Source organism: Biomphalaria glabrata, chromosome 13 (genome assembly GCF_947242115.1).
Source record: "Biomphalaria glabrata chromosome 13, xgBioGlab47.1, whole genome shotgun sequence".
In the NCBI taxonomy this organism is placed as follows: domain Eukaryota; kingdom Metazoa; phylum Mollusca; class Gastropoda; family Planorbidae; genus Biomphalaria; species Biomphalaria glabrata.
Window position 1 is genome coordinate 33,123,974 of NC_074723.1, and position 17,548 is coordinate 33,141,521.

General features: G+C 35.7%; 1 protein-coding gene across 1 annotated transcript; it reads right to left on the reverse strand.

Moving 5' to 3' along the window:
* Nucleotides 1–589: 589 nt before the first annotated feature.
* On the reverse strand, nt 590–15,288 carry LOC106058741 (angiopoietin-1-like). The gene is made up of 6 exons (XM_056008477.1): nt 15,148–15,288; nt 11,057–11,515; nt 8,209–8,288; nt 5,399–5,456; nt 3,066–3,473; nt 590–1,420 (listed from the first exon to the last, which is right to left on the reverse strand). Exons 1-6 carry the CDS (start codon nt 15,275–15,277, stop codon nt 762–764), a joined length of 1,794 nt encoding a protein of 597 aa, XP_055864452.1. The 5' UTR covers nt 15,278–15,288; the 3' UTR covers nt 590–761.
* Nucleotides 15,289–17,548: the final 2,260 nt, after the last annotated feature.

Consider the following 17,548-nt stretch of genomic DNA (forward strand, 5'->3'; position numbering starts at 1 on the left):
CAAAGAAGGTTGTGTCGTAAAAGATGATCTTTTTTATCTTGAAAATATATTCTGAGAAGATACAAATAGTGCCAGATGAAAGATAAAATCCACAGTGAAATGACGGCATGAGTTAGTTTAAAGCTTTCAGCCCAATCAAAACAAAACTTTTTTCACAGTACAAAGTTTGATTCAGTGTTAAGACCTACAGTGCTTACGACTCTGCCGGAAGTTCTCGGGAAAACAACTTCAAATATCCTAAACATTACTTGAGAGATTAATTCTATATGTTTCTAACGGCGTCTGCTCTATTTCATTTCTTTTTTGCATTTATGGTTTTATGTGGCCTCGACAACAACAACAACAGCAAAAGCAACGTTTCTCTTTCAGACCTAGTTATCTATGGGCCAACGAAATTCATAATCCCAGTCTTCCTGGAAATTCGAACCCAGGACCCCACTCAGCCACGTCTCCAACTGGTCTCAACAAGAGTATAAGAAAATTATTTTTCCCGAAAGTTAACCATAACTTAATAGAAATTCTAACCCATCCTTTTGTATAACGAGCAAAACAAAAATACATACAACAAAAAATAAATCAAATTTTAAGATTTTAAATAACTCTTTTACATCTTTTTATATTTTTTTAAAATCGACAAACTGCTTCTTATGTTGACAGAACAAATAAGTGAAAGAAAAAATAGAACTTGACTTTTGTATTCATTAAGTTATCGTAATAACCTCTACGTCGTTTAGGTCTTATTTAAAGAAAAAAAAAAGCTGTTAGTATTTTTCTCTTATTTTCATCTCGGAGAAGTAAGCGCTCTTTTTATATCCTGTTAAACCATACCAGTTTATGCCCTGGTTAAATCTGTCACTTCGCCATACACCATTGAGATTAGAACCATGGCCAGCGCCAAACCACCAGCCTCCAGGTCCTGGGTATTTAAATAAACAATTTGGTATATTATTCTTGTTGTCTTTATAAGTACTGAAATTCAAGTTATCATGCCAGGACAAACTGTCAGTTGCATTTCCTAGATAGCCTGAAATCTTCAATTTATATTTGTTGGATTCGTTCATTATTTGAAACTTGGAATATAGTGCATAATAGAAAGAATAGTTTATTTCCAAATCAACTCTTAATTCATAATTTCCACTAGAAGTTAACTTGTAAATATTTTCATTCCCCAGATAGAATTCACCAATGTTGTAGTCTCCAAATCCGTCACGATATTCCTGCCAATCTCTATTAAAATCTACCATTCCTTTGATTCGTCTTTGAATAATAATCCATCCACCGCCGTCTGTCATTGTGTCACACATGACCTTCAGCCCGGAAGCGAGGTTTAAGACCAAGCGTCGCTTTGTGCTATTGACATTACAAGGCCTGTCTGGTAAAATACTATCTGAAGTATTCATTTCTTTGTAATCTTTTTCTCCTGAAAAGAGAGAAAGAAAGTATAAATAACTACATGTATATGGTAACAGAATTATAAAACTCATTACAAAACACACAGTATGTATGGGCATGTCGCCTCTGGCTCCAGAAAAAAACTGGTCGACCCAACTTTCGTCACGTGGATGTGATAAAACGTGATTTATAATCAATGAACATTGATACTGACCATTTTGAAGAAATAGCCCTATACCGCACTAGTTGGAGAAAGAGAGACGGTGACCAAGAAAGCTATGGACAGCGAGAAAATATGAGCCTCGACTCTTGACGAAAATCGCGCCACACGGAGAATGTCCAGCTCCTCTACCACCAAAGCGAAAGCCACCTTGACCTGCAATATCTGTGTCTCTCCAAAAACAGGGCTCCACAGTCATATGAAAAAGTGTTCAAGATGAAGCATAGTCGTTTTACGACAGAAGGAGGCCAATAAATAATACAGGCACACTACTAACTGTTTCGCAAGACACTGCCGACTAATAGAACTTGACAACTCAGAGCTCCAAAGTAACGTAAAAGTTAAATGTCCAATAAAAATCACAGCCAATACTGTACATTTTGCAACACGTTCAAATGACTGAACCATTAACAACAGTGCCGTCTTATCACCACTGAAGCACACTGTGTATTGTCCTCTCCGCCTCATCCGGAACTTGCATTGAGTTTAACTGTTCAGGGCTGACGGTCAAACACTCGTTGTGCTATCAATTTCAAGAAGCCATCTCATACTCGCGAGGTGTCTGGTCAAATATCTGCATCATTTGAAATTTATCAAGCAAGGATGTCTAGTTTGTAAGTCTATCAGTTTCAGTTGTAGCTCTGCCTGGGCCATCGACACATTGGCCGCAGATGGATTTTAGAAACGACGAATATTGTTCAATCTGAACACTATCATCATCACATGGTTCGTAGATTTTGTTGGTGAATAATTCAACGAGACCACAAAGACTCTGTTCCATTTGACCTCTAGAAACTATTGCTGTCAACCATAGTTTTGGCACCATCAGAAGTTACTCCCACTAATTTCTCCAAGGGTGTAATCTAACTATTGCGTCTTAAACTAAGAATGTTGCCTTATTTGTTTGATTTCCTAAAGCTCTTTAATGTTATGTTCTTTAAACAGAGCCACTCTCTCTTTATAAAACAAATATGTTGGCTTACTATGGATACCAATCGATTTACTCTACGTAGGGAATAATAATTTTTTAAATTTATTTTTTGGACAATGGATTTTCTACACTTTGTGTCGACGTTTTGGCGGGCCGGATGGAACCACGTCGTGGGCCGGACGTGGCCCGCGGGCCGTATTTCGGGCACCACTGTTGTAAAGTATTTCAGGACAATTTTTTTAAACGCTTTGTGGAATGAGGGGCTAAGTGATAAAATGCATTAGGGTACCGATCAAAGAAACTCGTGTTCGAGTTCCGACTTGAAGTTAGTTGCGCTTGACGAGCAACTTAAAGACATGAATAAAGACTTATTCCTAGATACTACCTTCCCTCATAGGTCCACAAAAGAGATTGAACCAAAAAATGCATGAAAGATGCTCTTTAAAATAATTAAACGTAGTGTAAGATTTTGTAGACAATAATTGTGTTTCATTTATTAGTTCTATCAAGATAATACAATACCGTTGACAAGAATGTCTTTAAAAGGACTTAAATTTTGTTGACGAGTATCAAAGTCTTCTTGAATGTTCTTTATCTTTTGTTTATTCTCTTGTATTTTTTCCTTATCCTCATCAGCCTGTTTCATCAACTTCTGTATTACTTTCACCAAATCATCAAAAGTTGCAGTTGCTACAGTAACTATTAACATCTCATTCAATTTCTTAGATTTTCCTTTAGAATCAATGATATGAGCTCCGCAGAAATATTTTCCAGACTCTGAGGATTTCAGATTTCTCCATGTGACTTGGATGTATGAGGCTTTTAACTCGTTCTCTGATAGTTCACCTTTGACATTCTTAGAATTATTTTCTTGGATAGTTGTAACAACAGGTTGACCTTTGTTTATAGTCGCAACAACGCCATTCGTCTCTGTAAAAAAAATATAAAAAATATAACTAAATAAGCGTTTAACTATTAATTTATCAGTTATTGAGAGATATTCACGTTAAACAAAACCAGATAAATGACACTTAATTGAACTCCAAAAATTGCTAAATAAAAATTTCAAAAAGAAGAACATAGCAGTTTGGTTCTGTATTTTTAAAACGTACACAATGTTCTATCAGCCTTTAAGAGAATAGCTTATCATTACCTGCTTTGTTTTGTACACCAAAATGGTTGCTATTTATAGATCTTCTGGCATGTATAAAAACCTGTGACATTGTAGATTTATATTGACATAATTTTATTCTCTAAGCCTTTCAGACAAGTACAATTTTATTTGATAGTTTTTCTACTGAAAACTTAACATATTTTTTTTTCACTTTAATTCTATTAAAGTTCCCCTTTCTGACCTTTCGATTTACAGGGCACATGATGTAAAGGTCATCTATTTCTGTGGCCCACAGTTAACAATATTGTCATGTGGCCAGCGCAATCACCAACCGGCTTTACTTTTCCCCAACTAACGTTAAGTGCTCATTAGAGCTGGGTGGACCCAAAGCGCCCTTAGATTCCAAAATATAAAATCCCAATCTTCAACATGAGTCGGACCCAAGACCCCCGGTTCGGAAGCGCTTTACCATTTAGCCACTCTCTATGTCTCGGTCTGTTTAAACCGGTTTGTTCTCCTATTTCTCATTTTCGGATCAAATGAAACTTTTGCAATTATTCATTAAACCAGACAAGGCGCGAATCAATAAAAAGAAACTAAACAATTATTTAGATTATTTTATTTGAGTTCGTAAGAAGAGCAATAAATACTAAATGAAAGATGTGGATATATATGGATTTAGTCCCCTTTATTACATCATGCCACGTTTTTCGTCTTCTTCTATATCATTAAACGAATCAATCAACAAATTATCCAGTTAGTTACTCTTTCAGTACCAATTCATATATTTTATTTTATATACTTTGCAAGATATTACCCGAAGCCTGGTGGCCTTACTTCGTGTATTGGATTTATATCTATGTCAAACTTAGCTAACGTTCCTTTTCAAGTTTCCACTATTCGCCACATCAAATATAAAATACTATGGAAACGGATTTACCCGATTTGTTAAAAGCGAATAGAGATAACTTTAGCAATAAAAAAAAGAAAATAGCTTGACAAGAATGGAATATAAAGTACAATTTAAACGGGTTTACCCGATTTTTTACTTGAATGGGGTTATAAAGTACGTCAAGACATCTAAATTCGCAGATACAAGGAACAAATGTATGCAAAAATGCTTTTGAAACACTAATTTGAAGGATCATTTTATTAAATAATGAAATCAGTAGACTGTATAGTGCACTTTAATCTGTCGAAGTGAGAAGTTCAATTTCTAAAATTAGATCTATATGCTTTCGATCTTGTCTCTGTAAACATGGCCTAGCCCTAGATCCTTGACATATTACCACACACTTTCTTAGAGGTTTTTTTTTTGAGGGTCTTAAGTTTGTTTTAGGGCTACCATATATACACTACGGTTCCAGATAATACCCAAAGAACATATATGCCAATTCTTATCAAGATTTGTCAAACGGTTGTGATTTCTTTGCGGGTCATACATTCAAACATGCATACGCCTTACTTTCTGCTTTATGATATAGATAAAAGGAGTTAAAACGAGTTTTTATCCCTTAAGATAAGCTTTGATTTCTATATAGAATTTTTTTTTTTTTTGGTCCAAACAACATTTCTCTTCGTATTATATACGTTACAGACGTTATTTAGAAGTTGGCCTCAACGGGAGAGGTGAGTGTGGAGAAGACAAACTTTATACTGTAACAAATTTGAGCTTGAACAACAAAGACATGGAATTTGTGTGTTGGTTAGAAAACTAATAATTGATAAATTATTATATTACCGTGAAGAATGTACATAAACTGAACTGTAACATTTTGGTTCTCATCATATTGAAAGCCCTGTAAAAAGTATATCATTTGACGGTTGAGGAAAATAAATTTAGCGGAAAATTCAGGAAGAATAAATTATAAAATTTTATAGCATATACCGTTTTAAAACGTATAATAGTCACTGTGTAAATATCATTTAAATGGCTTTTTTATGTACACCATAGACCAGTATTTTGCTTTTTTTTCCAGCACTAATTTCCATGCCAACTGCTCTAGCTGCTACACATAGTTCGTAAGTAAGGTCCTGTACCTGGTCTGCATTTTTTTTTTTCAATTTTGTCTATAGGCCTATTATCTGGAAACCTGAGATTGTATAAAATATCTAAAAATATATCTTAATTCATAAAATACATGATTTTATTTTCAAATGTTTAAAATGCCCCCCCCCCCCAAAAAAAAAAAAAAAAAAAAAAACAACCACCAACAACAACAACAACACATGGAGTGGTATTTATTAAACTACCATCAACTAAATATTAATTATATATTTATGATAATTAAAAAAAATATAACTAAAATAGTTTAAAGCAGTGGTGCTCAAAGTACGGCCCGCGGGCCAGATCCGGCTCGCGACGTGGTTCTATCCGGCCCTCTGAAACGTCAGCACAAATTGTAGACAAATGTTAGGGCTCTCACTTTTCTCTGATAGGTTTGTAACATGATCTTTATCATTTTTCGTTTACGAAATAGGACTCTAAATGTAGAATTGACCAGGAAAACAGAACGGATCTTTGCTATTGAAACATGATAATATGCCAACATATTTGATTTGTAAATAAAATGTGGCTGTTTTAAAAAACAACCACATGTATAACAGTATTATGAACAAATATGACGGCACTCTTGGTATGAGCCGCAAATAAAAGATTGTTTAACTTCTTGTAGAGATTGGAGGATTGATCGGGAAAGTTATGAAAAAGAGACAAGAAAACGAGTTGGTGGTAAAACTAGCTACAATGTGGCTCACATTTGAAGTAGAGAAATGAAGCCACTTTCCGAGGCGTAAAAATAGAAAAACTTCCAATGTCTAATCATTAATGTAAGTTTCTAATCAAATAGTTTCAAGTCAATTTTATTTCGTTTTTGTACCTTATCGGACATGTGGCCCGCAACACTAGTGTCGGAAATATAAATGGCCCGCAGGATGAATAAGGTTGGGCATCACTGGTTTAAAGCATATTTCCTTTCAATGATTTTACAAGTTAAAGTCGTTAACCATCTTTATCTATAGATTAACCGTATTAAAATATCTAATTCAGCGGTGGGCAAATTACGAACGCGGGCAACATGCGGCCCGCCGCATGTTTTATGCGGCCCGCGGACACCCAAAGAAATCATTTGTGTCCACACATTACACATATAAAAATGCAAATATATTAAAAATAAATAATTGAAAATATCGATAGAAATTATTGAAACTTTTGATTCTTATCACTTATAATGGAGAGGCTTAAGAAACACTTTCTCTAAACATCATTCTAAAAAGTTCAAAGCAAATGAAGATTATTTTAAACGGCAATATTTCGAAAAATTCAGTCAAAGACACAAGCTCAGGCCAGTATTTATTCAATGCTATGAAGAACTGTGTTAAAAGTGATGGGTTGGCTTGTACAAGATGGCAAGGGCAACAACTGATGGAGATCGTGCTTTGACTGAGAAGAACTGGCTTTGTAATAAAATATTTTAAAAAAGAGCAATATCCCAACCATAAACTCATTACGGGAAAGTTTGCACAAGTCTGCATTGAATACCATTTAAATAACAGAAATAACCTTATTGTATTCATATTAACGGCATTATTGGGAGACTCGCACAAGATATGTATTTTAATATTATAGAGAAAAATAGCTTGTTGTGACAATTATTGTCCTCACTGTTATCGTTGAAGTAGATTAGGCTTTTAATAAGCTGCACAATTTTAGTTGTTTTTTTCACTGTTAATTTATATTTTTTTATATTTTATTTGGGGCCACCAAATTCACTTCACCTAGGGCCTCCAGTTCTATAAGGCCGGCCTTGACTAGCAGTTCCGAAAAGTACTTGAAGATTTGGAAACAAAACATTCCAATGTTCGGTAACACAGTAGTATCCGCTGGCCTAGCATTAGAAGAATATGGAATATCAAGAAAAAATTGCTAGGATCCTTGACTATGACTTTGTTACTAATATTTGTAATGAAGAGTTGAAGAAAGACATGTTTATCTTCGGGGACAATGCAGTTTGTTGTTTGCACCTGAAATGGATGTGCATCTTAAATCTTTTCAAACAAAGCTGTTCAATGTCATGAGGGCAGCAAGTGAAATCAGGCTTCATTAATTTCATTATTTGAAAGATGAAACGATTTCTAGTGAAAGGGTTGAAAAGTACAAAACTTATTTGGATTCCTTGATTGTGGAATTTGAAAGCAAATTTTAAGACGTCAGCAACTTGCGACCAGTTTTCAATATCCTCATCTCACCATTTAGGCTAATGCAGAAGCTGACTCAGCTCCAGAGGACATATCTCCTAGCAAATTATGACCTGAAAGAGAAATTCCTGTCAGTTTTTTCGCGGGAGTTCATGGTGACAGAAGCTGTATATTCGCTACAAAAAACTTTGCTACTTGCGACCAGTTTTCAATATCGTCATCTCACCATTTAGGCTAATGCTGAAGCGGACCCCCAGTGCCCAAATTTTTTTAAATGGGGCCCTCGGCAGAAAAAGGTTGCCCACCACTGATCTAATTCAATAGAGCGCTATTAAAATAAATAGTACACTGTACCTGAAGCGAACATGTTAACGTTAGAGGCTCAATAAGTTCCTTGATAATTTCAGAACTTCCAACAAAATGAAGCCTAAGTCCTAGACAAGAAATAACAATCAATATATATATGTATATATCTCTCTATATATATATATACAGTGGCGTAGCTAGCCATGTGCGGGTGGTGCGGGCCCCACGGGACATCAAGTGATGAGGGGTATCAAACTGAACACTAAAATTCGCAGTAAAAACTGCACACATTGTACATACATGAATTACTGTATTTGATTTTAAAATATATTGTGCCACTCTGTTACTTGATTTATAAGTCTGGCTGACGCTCATAGTGTTATCTCAAACGGAGAAATTGTCTTGAATGGATAAAATGGTTGACAGCAGTGATCCAAGGGTCATAAAGGTAAAAATCTGATAATGAAAAGAATCTTGGATATCATTTATTTTCTTTCAAAGCAGAATCTGACCCTCAATGGGCACCACGAACGAGTTGAAGAAGAATAGTAAAGACAAAATCTCTTAAGTAGGCGGATTGCTTGTTGCTATGCAGGCTTATTTTTCTCACCATTTTAGATTCTTGGCCCCTGAAAAAATTGAAATAAACGGCGGGTAAGTCTACCTTCAAAAATACTGATCGTCAATTCGAGACTGCGCACTTAAACGGAAAACATTAAAACATCGATACCTGAAGCCTTTATTACCTTTAGCGAAAGCTGGTCTATGATCTGAGGGTTAGTGCAGAACATGAAAGATGTATTGGCTACAATAAAAAGAAGCCAATCGAAAAAGGTGAAGATTTTGTATAAACACATAAGACAGAGCTACGGATTGAGATTTATTCTTCCTTGGACGGGATATTATAATTATATATAGTTCAAGAAATGATCACCCAATATGATCATATCATAATGTGGTAAGTAAATATAAATTTTGTCGCTATCCCAACTATTGAATCCTCAGATTGAAATCAATCTCGATGGTGCTCATAGCAACATTGACAAAACCAAATTTCGCTTGTAGCGAAAGAGATGTCAACAGTTTGGCGCAATTACTTCAGAAGTCTCCCTTTGAACTTCTCAAACAAGAACCTGTTTGAAATATTGATTTAAAAAATAAATAAATAAAAAGATATCCCCAACTTGCTGCCCCGCCTCGTCGTTGCGCCCGGCTGGAAACGGTCGTGAGAGGGATGATTAGGCCGAATGGGTGGCGAAACAAGGCTCAATGCACTGTGCGGGGATGAAAAATAGCTCCCACAGCTATATGTCAACGTCCAAGCGCCGTCCCTCAAAGGGCGATTAAATAAATGGCGTGTCCCGCAAGGTTAGCCTGGTAAATTAAAGGAACATGGCGGGATTCCCAGTAGTGCGGCCGCGTCTCTAGTCCGGAGTGTCCAAGTCCACTGGAAGAAAAGGCAAAATCAAACTCTAAGTTTAACCCCGAGTCTCATCCCCCGTCGGACAGGGTGGCAGAAATGAGGAACTTGCTACCACTTCAGGCTGGTGAAAAGGGAGCTTTTGTTCGCTTTTGCTGGCCTTAGAGTTCCAAGTTCGACGCACAAATCTACTAGACAATTTCAGAAAAAAAAATATATCAGCTAGAATGCCACAAGATGATTCATTTCTGAATATTTTCTAAATATTCGTGTTGACTCTTGAATGTCACATTCTGCTTTGAGAGAAAAAGAATCATGCCCAAGGTTCTCTTCAGGTAGCATTATCAGATTGTTACATATTTCTGACAATTGCGGTAAGTGTGGCTATATGCGAACAAAGTTTTTCAGACTTAATTAAGTTCACCAAGAATTAATACCAATCAGTGATGTTTTTCACTAACTAGGCAATTGGTGGAAAACAGATTTTGATAAAAGTATTGATAGTTCTGCGACAAGAAAGCCTGAAATATTTATTTATAGTATATTTTGTGAACGTATAATAACGTATTTTGTGTTGTTTTATATCCGATTAGGAGGGGGGGGATCATGAGGAGATGCCGCAATAGGCATCAAACACTCTAGCTACGCCACTGTATATATATATATAAAACTAAAAAGGGAGGCAGCTCAACGATATAGATGTTTATTTACACGGAGACATCCCAAATACATTGAACAACAGCTTTTCTGTGTTACACATGCATAAAACTTGTAGTTCATAGTTCCAACAGAATTCACACAAGGAAAACTGCTAGCTTTAAATTAGGATATATTGAAGACGTTTTCGTATCTTTTGAAGCTATATTTTAATTTTCTAATTTAAAAAAAAATTTATGAGCATATTTATAAAGCCCCTATTTCTTTGTTGCAGTTCATTGTGGTAAATTCAAAGAAAATAATAAGGAGGCTGCTCTAGTCTAGATGTTAGAACCCAGGAGGGTCCTTGAAGCCGTGTCTCACAACCTCAGGACAGAGGGGACGGTGAAGAACCAATCACATTCCTCAAGTAAAAAAAAAAAGTAAAGTTCCCCTTTCAGACCTTGTGATTTATACAGCAGATGATCTGATTCTGTGGCCTACGGTTAACGAGGGTGTCGTGTGACCAGCACAACGACCAACCGCCTTTACTTTTCCAAAACTAATGTCAGGTACCCGCTAGAGCTGGGTGAACTCAGAGGCGCCCAAAGATCCCGAAATAAAAATCCCAGTCTAGACCGGGATTTGAACCCGGAACCCCAGGTTCAGAAGCCAAACGCTTTACCGCTCAGCCACCGCGCCTCCTAATCACATTCCTAATCCCTGGGTAAGTTATTTCCCCCTACATCAAGAGTAATAAAAGGGCAAGCCTACTGTACTGTAGACCAACAATGACAGGTTTGCCTATATTTGTCATAAAGAAAAAAAAAAGGTGCCAACTTTGATGAAGCTCATCTTTCATGAAAGGACATTTATCGTTTTTTTCTTCATTCTTCAAACGGAGTATCTCCTCAATCAACGCGGTCGTGTTTGTTCTGTATTCTACTTCTTGCTTAGCTACTAAGGACATAGAGGTTCCATTAGCATTGTCTCCCTCAACCTTACACCTATACACTCTGGCATCAGACTGAGTAGGACTTTGTAGAGATAGAGTTACATACAGATTTCCAAAACTAATCTGAGAACGTGGAAACTGTACAAGCTGTTTCAGATTTAAAGTTTTGGCTTCTAGAGCAAGAAGGGCCTCAAATTCTTTGAGTTTCTCGTTATAGCGAGAAAGTGTTAGAGATTTGATGACATCAAGTGTTGGAACTTGATTTCTGGTTACAGAACAGTTGACCACAATGTGTTGCGTCACTTCCGGTGTTATGACATTTGGTTGGACATCGATAACAAGCTCTGAAAGAAAATAAAATAACAATTATAAAACGATACACGCGCTTATTTTTAAATAGTTATAATTACAAAATGTGGAACTTATTTTCACGTGTTTTCAAAGTCCACTCATAAATGGTGTGTCCAGCACCAACATATGCAAATGCTTACTGCAACTTTGAATGTTAACCTAGTTTAATGCCTAATGACTTAAGATTGCTGAATGTTGAAAACTGTAATATTTTACCGCCCCTAATTACCTTTAAGTGGGTAGTCTTAGTGGCTGAGTAGTAAAGCTTGGATTCCAAACTGTCCCGAGTTCGAATCCCGGTAAGACGGGGATTTTTAATTTTAAGATGCTTCCAATATTAATGTTTACCTGACATTGTTTGGGAAAGTAAAGGCGGTTGGTCGTTATGCTGGCCACACGACATCCTCCACAGAAACAGATGATCTTTACATCATCTGCCCTATAGATCACAAGGCCTTTCTTTTACTAATCAATTCATTTACACAAAAAAAATAATAATATTGTTTTATATAGAAAAAGGGAGTTAAACCCTGCAGTATTAAGATATATGATAGTGATTTCCGTTTTTTCTAATTAAATAAACTTTTTTAGTTTTTGAAAGCTATTTTTATATTTTGCTTTTAATTCTTTTATGATTTGTACGAGTGTTGTTTTTTTTTCGAACCGAGAAACTGACCATCGATATCACGATACTAATGCTAGCACAGTCAACGGGTTCTTGTGGGGGTGGGGACGGGGCGGTGTAGAGTGTATTAACTCTTTCTCTCCTAACTGACGATACCAGCGTTGATTCCACCAGAATGTGGTAAATAATTACGGAGAGAAAAATTTAAAAGTATGGGGAATTTATTTTTTTTTTTGGGGAGAAGAAGAAGAAGAAGAAGAAGAAGAAGAAGAAGAAGAGAGAGAGAGAGAGAGAGAGAGAGAGAGAGAGAGAGAGAAAGATTTGTTTTTCAGAAAGAGGACTTTGTTTTCTGGAAACTAGATGTTACCATTTTCCCCGTAGATTGATCATATGGGCTTCCTACCTTTTCTAGGTATGTTGAATCTTTTTGGTTAAATTTGAAAACAGTAACTACATTCACGGGTTTGTTTGGATCCAGTTGGCAAGTTAAAGTAGCAAGCGAATAATAATTATTATTATTAAAAGTGGATTTTTATTCAAAAGTATAAGGGCCCCCACAAGAATCCAGCCCCGGGACATTCTCGTACTTATATCTGGGCTAGTATTAGTAGTACGTTTGTCGGGAAATCCGAGTACTGTCCACAGCCATTCTAAGTCCTCTTTTCTGAAAAGAAAAATCTCTCTCTCTCTCTCTCTCTCTCTCTCTCTCTCCCTTCTTCTGATTGTGTAATAGAGTTTTTTTAGATCATCGAGAAGTTCGTACTAAATGTCTCGTTACTTTGTTGAAGTTACTTTATTCGCCGTGCCTGTGCGTACAGTCACAAAAAAGGACTGCCTAAAGCTATTGCCTATAGAGAATTAGTTCTATGATAATTATCTTTCTATATAAATAATACGCGGTTCATTAAAAGGTTAATTTCTTAATGTGTTTACTATGAATTAGTCTAACTTATTTAGACCATTGTGAAAGTCCAACATGCCTTCTTAAGTCAATACTATTCTATATCAGTAGGGGTTCGTTTTATTTTGTCATTTGGGAAGCGTGGTCAAGGGGCTAAGTGCGCTTGAACTTGGCTTGTCTTGGCTACCTAGAAGAGGGCTCGAGGTTCGACACCCGACTCGGGCAGTGTTGCGTTTACTGAGCGCCTAAAGGCAGCACGGAAAACCAACTCCTAGATACCCCCTTCCCCCGACTGGTCCACAAATGAGATTGGACCAAAGCGCTCTAAGCGTGCTATAAGCATGAAAGTAGCGCTATATAAAAGCTATGATAATAATAATAATTTAAGATTCTATATCCTTTTTTATACTATCAAAGTTTTAGCTTCTAAACTAAGCAGGAATTTCAAATTTAGTTATATATGTTACAAGGATGAAGCAGCAACAAATATAAATTCCTTTTTATACGTTTTTTATTAGCTGCAGTGTTAAAAACACGAACCTCCTATTAGACATTAGATTTCATTCGATATACATCTGGTGGGAAGCGTGGTCGAGAGGCCAAATGCTCTTGAACTTGGCTTGGCTACTCCTAGATACCCCCTCTCCCCCACTGGTCCACAAATGAGATTGGACCAAAAGCGCTCTGAGCATGCTATAAGCATGAAAGTAGCGCTATATAAAAGCTATAATAATAATAATAATAATAATAATAATAGGTCACTGCTCGGCAACCTTTTGAGTCGGAAGATCCAAAAATTACAATTGACAAAATTTCAACGTTTTAAAAGAGCCACATTTTTTCCCTTCCAAACAATAAACTAATCTATTCATTCATTAGAAAAATATCTATTTATCTCATTATAAGTAGTATTTTTCACAACAAATTATATTAAATATACATATATTTATTTATATGGTAATATTAGATAATTACTTACTATTTAAGTATAAAATTTAACAATTAAACATTTACAGACATTACAAACTTTTACTTCAATAATAAACAATTGAGCAATCAAACTCAACGGGAGTGATGGCTTTGTATGGTCTTAGAAAGTTCGGAAACATGTGGCTTATAACTTGTTTTTAGTTCCAATCTTGACTCAAATTTTCAATTGTTAGCTGGCTTCTTACTTTTCTTTTAATTATATTCATGCAAGAGAACGCTTGCTCGCACGAATATGCCGATCCGACGATAGTCAGCTTTCCAAATGCCAACTTTTTCACCTGACTGTAGCAATATAAGTGACTCATCTCGCGGAATTCTTTTAAAGCTGTCCACTTTTGTTGCGTTACATACGTTTCTGGACCATCAATTCTTCTAACCTGAGCTTTAACTTCACTCCACAAAACTTTACTTTTAAATCGATCAATTGCATGTCTAGAGATCCAGTATCAATTTCAAATGGATCAATGTGGGTTTCCTTTATATTTGTGTTGAGAGGATTTTTTTTTTATAAATGCTACAATCGTTTTGTTTGTTTTGAATTGCATGAAACTAAGGAGCCGCAGATTAACCTCCAAAGAGCCGCATGTGGCTCGGAAGAGGCAGCTTGCCGACCCCTGATCTAGGTGATAAATCAAGATCTAAGAATGTTCATATCGCGCTAATTACACAAACTCAGTTGAGCTGAACGATCTGATTAAGTTTTATAAGAATTAATGAAATTGATTTGTTATTGTTTAAATTGTTTCCCTATTACTTGATTATTATATAGTTACATTTACATACTTGTCGTACAGTTATCGTAAATCTATGAAAGAAGGTGATAACTGTGTATGTCGGTTTATTCAGAAAGATGTTAACTAAAAAAGAAACTCAAAAATGAATGCACAGTACAATGTTTAGTAACTTGAAGTTTAGTGTCAATAAACACATTGGTTCAGAAATATATACATTTTTTTTTACTTCAAGACTTTTAAATTAATTTCTGAAATATTTTGGAAAAAAACACACACACACACACATATTCATTCATTTTTTATTGAACATTTATATTAAAGAAAGTCAATATGAAAAATATTAAATATTTTTTATAATAAAATAAAATAACTGACCTGCAGTGGAAAAAGAAAAGAAAAGCAGATATAGAGCGAAATGTAGAAGTAGAGTCATTTTGACAGTATTGACATGAAACGCAGAGAATTGTTGAATATATTGGCAAAGACAAAAGATAAGGGCAAACATTACATAGCATGATACTTTCTTATCGTGTTTAGTTACGACAACAACTGTCGTCAACATGCTTTGTAATCTAACAAGAGTGAAACTAATGACGACTGTGCCTAACACTTATCAAACATATATAAGATTCTGTAATGCAATGGGCTAGGTAGAGTAATAGATATACGGAGACTAAACAAGGATAGCACGGCTGTGAGATAAAAGGCTACACTATTAACTGAGCTGATTTCTGAGGTCACGACAACTCGTTCGCTGACATTTCGTTCACCGACAAATCGTTCACGACTTTTCATTCACCCGACATTTCGTTCACCGATAATTCATTCACACGACTATTCTTTCAACCGACCGATATGTTGCTCACAGGCAACTTCTTCACCGACATCTTGTTCACCTACAGTTGGTTCACGACAAATCGTTCACACGACAAATCGTTCACCGACAAATTGTTCACAGACAAATCGTTCACCGGATAGTAACATATTGTTAATATTATAGATTCTCGCCGCGTGTTTCATTCACTTACATTAAATCTTTTGTAGCCATTAGAATATAACTTGCAATGTTTTGAAATGACATAAAACGAGCTTTAAAATGTGTCATTTACTTGACCTTCTTGAGTCATAGAGCGTCTAAAGTTCATCTCATAGGCATTGTTTGAAAGCCTCGGCATTAATAATGTCTGAGAAAGTAGACAAAGTAACGCTTCCTTTCGCTCACAGCAGCTCATCTCATAGGCATTGTTTGAAAGCCTCGGCATTAATGATGTCTGAGAAAGTAGACAAAGTAACACTTCCTCCCGCTCAAAGCAGCTACCCCAAAGACACGTCAGATAACTGACATAATTAGGCTTCAGCGAATAAGAAAAAGACGTTAAGACCTCGTGTTTGTATTAAATCAAAAATTAAAGTTTTTTTTTTTTAATTTATAGAATTTTATCGGTAATTTTATCAAAATATAATAAACTACAAGTATAATATACAAAATATAAAAAAATCGTAATTGAAATAAAATTGAAAATATAAAAACAAATAATAAGTTTTAAAGTCAAGCTTAAACTGCCGCATACAATACCTATTTTGTATTCACTCGTGATATGTCCAAACTTGCGTGTAGGCTTTCAATCATCGAGGCTCAAGACATCGAATTCGAATTTAAACAGTTACTTTTAAAAAATTTCTTTTGAAAAGCAGTATGGGAATCTTCTTCCAGGTACTCCCTGCTCTGCTTCCCCCTTTCCCAGTCACCCCCCCCCCAAAAAAAAAAAACAACAACAAACAAACAAACAAACAACAAAACAACATCTATCAACGAAAGTGATAGGACCATAGTGCACTGAGCACGCTAAAAGTATAAAAAAATTGCACTAAATAAAAAAAAAAACCGTAATACAAATATTTCCTATTATACTGTTTTACTATTCTTTGTCTAATTAATAATTAATGACATGAGTGATTCAAGATAATTACTGTAATTCCACTAAAAACTAGCTTTGTTTTGTTTTTAAAACTATTTGTGTATAGTTAACTTGAATCTTTTTCTTGTCACGTGGCCAAAATAAAGACATGATTTTTTTTTGTTGATGGTCTGTTAAAGGACACACAAAGTAGGTCAAATGAATCTGCGAGAAAGAGAAAAAGAAAGAGAAAGGGAGAAAGAGAGAGAGAAAGAGAGAAAAAAAGAGTGAGAGAGAGAGAAAAAAAGGGAATAAGAGATAGAGAGAGAGAAAAGGAGAAAGAGAAAGAGAGAGAGAAAAAAAGAGAGATAGAAAGAGAAAAAGAGGGAATAAGAGAAAGAGAGTGTGAGAGAGAGAAAGAGAGAATAAGAGAAAGAGGGAGAGAGAGAGAAAGAGGGAATAAGAGAAAGAGATAGAGAGAGAAAGAGAGAGAGAAAAAAGAGGGAATAAGAGAAAGAGATAGAGAGAGAAAGAGAGAGGGAATACGAGAAAGAGAGAGAGAGAGTGAGAGAGAGAGAAAGGGAGAAAGAGAGACAGAAAGAGAGAGTAAGAGAGAGAAAAAAAGAGGGAATAAGAGAAAGAGATAGAGAGAAAGAGAGAGAGAATAAAAGACGGAATAAGAGAAAGAGAGCGAGAGAGAAAAGGAGAAAGAGAGACAGAAAGAGAGAGAGAAAAAGAGGGAATAAGAGAAAGAGAGAGAGAAAAAAAAAGGGAATAAGAGAAAGAGAGAGAGAGAGAAAAGGAGAAAGAGAGACGGAAAGAGAGAGAGAAAAAGAGGGAATAAGAGAAAGAGAGATAGAGAGAAAAAAAAAGAGGGA